A 7749-nucleotide genomic window follows, 5' to 3' on the forward strand; every position below is an offset into this window, starting at 1 on the left:
GAGGTCTGGAAAATCCGATTACCGGTAAGTGTAATCATCATTTTTCCTTACATTTTTGTTACATTGTGTTTTTCCAAGACTTTTTATCCTCTGGATAGGTCATCAGTATCTGATTGGTGGAGGTCCGACAATAGATACCCCCACCGATCAGCTCCAGCTACATTGTACAATGCAACGGCTGTACTGGGTATTGCAGTTCAGCCCCAATCACTTCAATTGAGCTTAGTTGCACCTAGGCCATGTGACATGACTTGAGATGAGCGAATTTCATATTTTGAAATTCGCTCATGCTTCGATTACTGGTAAAAGGCGAATTGCGTTATGGATTCCGTTCAGCATAACGGAAACGGGACGGATCCATTTTGCAGCCTATACACTTCTATTATGACGGAATGAATAACGGAATGCCTCTAAAGGCATTCTGTTATTCATTCCGTCATCGAATTGCATTATTGTCTGTGGTAACGGAATCCATAGCACAATTCAACTTTAACCAGTAAACGAAGCGTGAACGAATTTCATAACCTGAAATTTACTGCTCTCTAGACATGACCTTGCCTAGGCCTATGTTGGCTAACCTTCGGCACTCCAGTTGTGGAAAACTAGGACTCCCAAGATGTACACTTGCTTGGCTGTTCTCAGAACTCCATATAAATTAATGTGGCATGCTGGGAGTCGTAGTTTCAGCACTTGCTGGAGTGTCGGAGATTGGCCATCACAGACCTAGGCTAAGCTGCAAGAAGGCCATGGTGCCATCTCAAACAGTTGATCTGTGGGTGTTCTGGGTGTCGGACCCCTACCAGTCAGATACTCTTGACCTATCTAGAGGATAGGTAATCAATATAAGTCTTGGAAAACTCCATTGAATTGATCCTATTGTGCTTGATGTATCTTTTTTTTTTTTTACTTTTAATTAGTAGGAAAAAAAAAATATACAAAACTAAATTTTCAGAAAATTCATATCCATTCGGGGGTTGGGGGGTGGAATATGTAATTGAGCAATCAGGTCGCCATGTATTTCGAAATACTTCTGTTTAGGTCAAATTATTAATTTCTATGATACCATTCATTATTGTATACACTCATTTTTAGGTATTGGTTCTCCTGTGCAGCTTGAAAGCCTAACGGATATTCTGCACAGGAAAATTGAAGAGACAGATGGCCAGTTTCTCATTGGTCAGGAAGACTCTGTTCTACCTCCATGGTCTGCCTTATTTGATGGAAATCATGAACTTCATATAGAAAAGAACACCCTTTCTCCAAAAAATAACGAATCAAACCCTTTGGACAGCAAAGGAAAGAAAAGAAGAGCCCCGCCTCCACCTCCCAACAAGACCCCATATAGTACAGTTCAGAAGGTCCTGGACCCTACAGAAAAGGAGAATATCTGGCCGCGATCTCGCAAGTCTCTTGATGCCAAATTGTCATCTATCATGCAACAGTTCCAGAAGCCAACCATCCCTCCTAGAAAGGCCATGTTCCCTGAGGGCAATGACCAGACTGAAAGAGATGCTGAGGAGCTTCCATCAAAACCAGTTCCAGCTCCAAGACAAAAGTCCATGAAAGATAGACTGGTCCCAAAGTCATGGTTACAGTCTCAAGAATGAATGCATTTTTGGTGTAAGTGTATTGTAAACTGGAAGAAAATAATTCACATACAAATTAACTGTAATTTACTGCGAAGAACCTGTTAAAAAGAAAATATTTTTTTTCTTTGTCCCTGAGAGCAGTTGCACAGCGTAATTGGCTTATTATTTTAATCACAAGCCTATCCTCGTGTTATTTTATTTTTTTATTTTTTTTGTGTTCAGATTATGTATAAGAATTTTTCGCATACCCTGAAAGAAAACCAGGCTCTTTGAAGATTATTATTATCCGCTGGCTCGCAGACTGTTCAGCCTCGTAATTACACCCAGGACACAAAAGTCAGTTTAGGTTGACTTCTACACATTTATTCCTTTCTTTGCCAGTGACTGTCCTGAGCTGAGGTTTTGCTATGATAAGTCTTACTAATCGGCCCTATTACAGTTCATAATCATTAAATATAAGACAAATGCTGAATGCAAGTCATAACGAGGCAGGGCTTACTATGTAAAATTAGATTTTTGTTTTTATATATAGAATGTGTTTGTAAAAAGTTTTATATTCTGTAACTGTAAGTTTTTTGTTTTTTTTTGCGAAGTTAAAATGTAATGCCTCTTTCAGTCGTCCATGATGATATCCATGACACAATGGTCAATGGGTTCAGCCCTGTAGATGTCCGTGATGAATCCATGTTTGGTCCATATGTTTTTTTTTTGCGTTCTTTGTTATCAGTGTTCCACGGACACTGCTAGACTGAAAATTTAATTTCCAGAGCATCTCCTAGCAAAATGGTTTGTGAATACCATGAACCAAACACTGGTGGCATCTGTGTTGTCAGTGGCATTCACGGACTTATAGTTTATAATGTGAGTGAGGCATCCATAGTCATGGACAAAAATAAGGCATGCTTCCTTGGTGGTCCGTGGAAAACCTCTGATGTGTGAATACACACCTTAGAGTCAATGGATATGTGAGCGATCCCTAGAGAACACACACAGCACACGTACATACTGTAATTCACTGACGTGTGAAAAGCCTTTCGAAATGGTCCTTTTTCACATATCATAGTAGCATACTTAGTTTTAATCAATGGGGGTCCAGGTGCTGAGACCATTGCCAATCACCAAGGCTAGGTCTACACGGCGACATTTGTCGCACTAATGTCGCGTGACAATTTTTATAATGATAGTCTGGTCTTGCACTGCGACGGGACTGTCGGAAAAAATCTATTCGAGATGGATTCGCATTGCAGTACCATAGACTATCATTATAAAAATTGTTGCACGACATTGGTACGACAAAGGGCGCAACTACACTGCAACATATCTGTCGCGTGCCTTATTGTAGTCGTGTAGACCTAGCCTAAAACATGGAGAGTGGAGCACCGTCCTTGCTTGGAGAAGATGGGCTCAGTAGAAAGACTGGGTAAGGAGAGTTCGTGGTCAAGTGAGCACTACTGCCTCCATATTTTAGTGATCAGCAGGGGGTACATGTTTACATTATTTTTTTTTGTGAAATAACAGCAAAACTTACGTTTGGTAACCCTAAAAATGTGTTAGTTTTTTTGTGGGGGGGGGGAGGGATGGGAGCTCGCATAACATCATGAGCATCATTATGGTTAAGTGTTGAGTTGCACATTTTGTTTTTAATTGGAAATAAAAATTTTTCTTCCTTTTCTGGAATACTTTTATAAAACAGTTTTGTAAAATGCAAGGCCTAATAGGCTTTATTATGGAATGCCGAAACATAAAAAATATACATATTTGTAACTCTTAGGGTACTTAAACACTTGCGTTGTTGGATTCCGGCAGGCAGTTTCGTTGCCGGAACTGCCTGCCGGATCCGGAAATCCGTATGCAAACTGATAGCATTTGTTTCCGGATGCAGATGCGGCTGACAAATGCATTGAAACACTGAATCCGGCTCTCCCGTGTCATCCGGGAAAACGGATCCGGTATTTATTTTTAAAGGTCTGCGCATGCGCAGAACTGGTTTTCCTTAACACTTAGTACCGGTTCTGGTACTAAGTGTTAATACATTTTAATAGAAATTTGACGCCGGATCCCGTATTCCGGCAAGTTTTACGGATGCTGCGGTATTTTCTCCGGCCAAATACCGTAGAAGTGACTGAACTGAAGACCCCCTGATGCATACTGAACGGAAAGAATTCCGAAGTGTGTTTTTATTTTTATTTTATTTTTTTTTATTTTTTTTTCTGGTATTGAGCCCCTAGGGCGGAACTTAATACCAGAAAACTTTAATGCAAGTGTGAAAGAACCCTTAGCTGATTCTTAGGGACCACATGTTCTTTAAAGAGGTTTTCCAGCATTCGAGAAGGGAGTCTAGTTTTCATTGCACCAGAAGCAGCACCACATTTGTCCAAAGGCTCTGTCTGGTATTGCAGTTATGCCCCATTCACTTGAATAGGAATGAGTTGCAATACCAGACACAGCCAATGGACAGGTTTTTCTTCAACGGCACTGACTTTGAAGGAAAAAAAAAGACCCCTTTTCCCTTAGACGACCTCTCTTAAAGTGAATGTATTAATGTAGTTTTAGATTTATAAATGTAATTATGTAGCAAAAGTTGTAGCTATTTATTTTTAACATTCTCTGAATGCTGCCATGTTAGAGGCGCGCACTATCCTCCTGAATTTATCTGTATTATGCTTTATGGCAGTTACAATTAATGAGTTAGTAGACAGTAAAATGTCTAGAGACCAATAGAAACTCTAGAAAACTATAGTGTATAGTCCCAACCCAGAAACTAGGGTGCGACAGGAGAGCTGTATACAGAGCTTTGTACAGTTGCATTAATGTGGGTATAGTTTTACCCAGGCAGTCAGCAGTACAATAAGGCTGATAAAGATCCTCTGGATGACATGGCTGTGCTGATTATGTCCTAGTCTACACAGCAATGCAAAAAGAACCTGAGTGTCAGAAAACTGGAATCACCAGCCTGTTGGGTGTGCCCCAATAGCCAGAGTGGAAACTGGAATGCTTTTAGGATAAAAAAAATATTATGTAATTTTCAGATGATACATTCCTTTTGTAATCCTTAATGGAATAATAAAATTTAATGTTGGAAAATGGTGCAATTTATTTTCTGTTTTATGTATGCTTTACTCTAGTAATGAAATGTTTCTTTCATTTCTCAGATCTAACAAACCCCTTTTCGGTTAGCTCTGTACACTGTTATTTGTGTCTATTTTTTTTGTCACCTGTGTTCTAGCACCAGGTACCTTTTTTGTTTTATAATTTAGAGCATAGCTAGATATTAGAATCTTAATCATTGAAAGTTTTTGAAACTGAGCCCGCACCATGGAGGTTCATTTTTGTTTACATGTTCATAAAGCATTGTGCATAAAGCAATGTGTGTGCACGCCCTCATATAGCGCTGTCCTTGATCTCAGCTTTGCGGACCTTATTGTAGTGCGATGTAGATGTAAAAGATTTAGTATTTTCAGTGTGAAATACTTTGCACATTCACATCAAGTAATTAAAGTGAGCCCGTCTCCTCCACCAAGTTCAGTTAACTACAGCACTGCATGAGTAGTACTTGTGCTGAGCCTGGATTGCTAATTTGTATATTTCGAAGCACCACTGGAATATAGTGAGCTCATGCCCAGGAGGTCCTCTTTGTTATTAGTGCAAGCTCACAAGTCCTGTAAGTGTATTCCAGTGGGAGAAATGGGGGTGTTGAAATAGAAGAGAATATAAAATTGGCGATCTAAATTAAATGCAAGCAGTACTATTCATGTAGTACTGCACTTATTTGTGCTTGGAGGAGGTAATAGACTTCCTTTTATAAAATTCTGGCTGTGCGCTGCTGCCATTAGGGTCATCTTATTAAACAGTGTTTTCATATGTTAAACTCAATAATAAAACTCTGGAGTAAGCTCCCCCTAGTGGTGGCTAAAAACAGCCAGATTTTTGCATTTACCTGTATGACTGTACAGGGCATTTTGTGTGAGGGAGGAAAAAAACTGCTATAAAGATTTTATTAAATGGATCTGCAAAGATTGGTGCACAAGACACTTCTTACTGATTTTGCAGTGATCTAATATCTTAAACATTTTTTTTTACAATAAAGTTGCATGGATATATAGAATTTTCCTGTTGTATTGGACACTTTGTAGATTCCTGTAGATGTATGTTAAGCAGTGATTATGTATTAGGATTATTTTGTGCAGAAGAAAATGGCTTGCATATAAAATGTAGCAGTAATTATTTTGCTACAAACTGTAAAATTTAAGTGCTCTACGTACAGAGTCTTACAGCATGAGGGCTTTCAAGGTACATAGTGCTGGAGCACCAGTGGAAACTGAGCAGTAGCTTTTAAGATGGAAGCAAAACAAATTTGAAATAAATGTGAGTTAAAGAGTTTAGGTTGTTTTTATGTTGGAAATAAATTGTGCATGTGCCATAAAATCGCCAAATATATTTGTATACTGTATTTTCTGTTTGCTTCCTACTGCTTTTAAAGGGATTGTCTGAGATCACAATATTGATAACCTATCCTTAGGAATGTTCATCAATAGATCAATGGGGGTCTGCAGTGCTGCAATCTTGTCATGGTTTACTTTGGCCTGTACACCAGAATTTTCTGGTAGTACAGCTGAAAACACAGTATTATGTGATCCTTAAAGGCACCTTTTTGGGGGCAGTTATTATTGCATTGTACTCATTTTGAGCTTAGTAACTTTTAAGTTGGTCTTTTGAACCAGTGTGGAACCTTTGTGCAGCCTTGAGTTTAGCTAGTAGCAGAATCTGAATTTTCACTCTGTTCTGTCAGGCAACTCACCTGATGGGCTGCTTATCTCTGACCTTCTAAACACTCATTATAGCTCAGTTCTTATCTTACTGATAAGAATATGACTAAGTGTTTGACCTTTTGGTAATTTAGAGATAAAGGTTTATTAGATGAAAGCAAAAAATGATTTTATGGCTGCATGCACACAAATGTATTTTTATTTATTTTTTTTGTGTCCGTTCCGTTCTTTTGCGGATAGGATGCGGACCTATATATTTCAATAGGTCCGAAAAAAATGCGTGTGCTGTCCGTATCAGTATGTCCGTTCCGTAGCCCTGCAAAAAAAAGAAAATAGATGGACAAGAATGGGACATTTTAGGCATTGTTACAATGGATCCGCAAAAAAAAAAAACTGGCATACGAATGTCATCCGTTTTTAGTTTTTTTTTTTTAGGACTGCAAAACGCATGCAGTCGTGTGCATGTAGCCTTAGCCCAAAATTAATAAAATGCAATAATGGAAAAAAAAAAATGCCCCTGAAGGTGTACATGGCCTTTAATGGGGGTTTCCCGTTAATTAAATTTATCACTTATCCACAGGCTAGAAAGTAGAATATTTTTTTAAATAAATAAAAACATCTTTCATATAGTAAAATACATGCAGTGCCATTTTATGACCATTATCACTTTCTTGTATAGGGGCAGTGATGCTGACCATTTTTGTAATATACTTTAATTAATGAAATCATACATTTTCTATTAGAAAAATGGCTCTAAAGTAGGCCATTTTGAGTCTTGGCAACGTTCCTCTGTCTTCTGTTTACATAACAGTAGAGTCTTGCTCAACACTGACTGTTATGTAAACAGAAGACAGCAACGCTCCTCTGAGGCACAAAATGGGTCACTTTAGAGCTATTTTTTCTGATAGAAATGTACGATTTCAGTAATTACAAAAATGGTCAGTATCACTGCCCCTATACGTTACACACAAATAAAAAGAATGACACTTTAAATATATTTTCAAATAAATTTTTTCCCCGGCGCCTCCACAACGGCACTCACAGGAGGGTGTCCTCACCTCCCCAGGACAGGAAAGAACGTAGAAGCTCAAGGCCTCCTCCCTTTACCTGCTTCAGTTGTTGTTTCCTGTCCTCGGGATCGTTTGGAAGCCGCTCCTGCAGAGTCGGGAGTTCAAGTGAAGAATCACACGGCTTGGTAGTTTGCCCCATCGGGGAGGGTCTGTGCAGGGGACGGGGATTGAAGAGGGCCTGGCGCCTCTGTCCCGTTCCTTTTGGCATAAACACTTCAGTGTTTCGGCCCCAGGCATCCGTTTCCCCGGTTACAGCACCTGCGGGAAGCAACAGATCGCGCGCATGTGCTTAACAGGCAGGAACCCTCTATGCAAGAGTTCCGC

At 39.3% G+C, this 7749-nt stretch overlaps 1 protein-coding gene across 1 annotated transcript in view; it reads left to right on the forward strand.

Moving 5' to 3' along the window:
* The window catches only part of RTKN2 (rhotekin 2), a 106200-nt gene extending 103063 nt beyond the window's left edge, over positions 1-3137 (forward strand). The window contains exon 12 of the mRNA XM_044298198.1: positions 1093-3137. Within this exon, the coding sequence (XP_044154133.1) occupies positions 1093-1607 (515 nt within the window). The 3' untranslated portion in view covers positions 1608-3137. The remainder of the gene's footprint in view (positions 1-1092) is intronic.
* The last annotated feature ends 4612 nt before the right edge of the window (positions 3138-7749 follow it).

Source organism: Bufo gargarizans, chromosome 6, assembly GCF_014858855.1.
Source record: "Bufo gargarizans isolate SCDJY-AF-19 chromosome 6, ASM1485885v1, whole genome shotgun sequence".
NCBI lineage: Eukaryota > Metazoa > Chordata > Amphibia > Anura > Bufonidae > Bufo > Bufo gargarizans.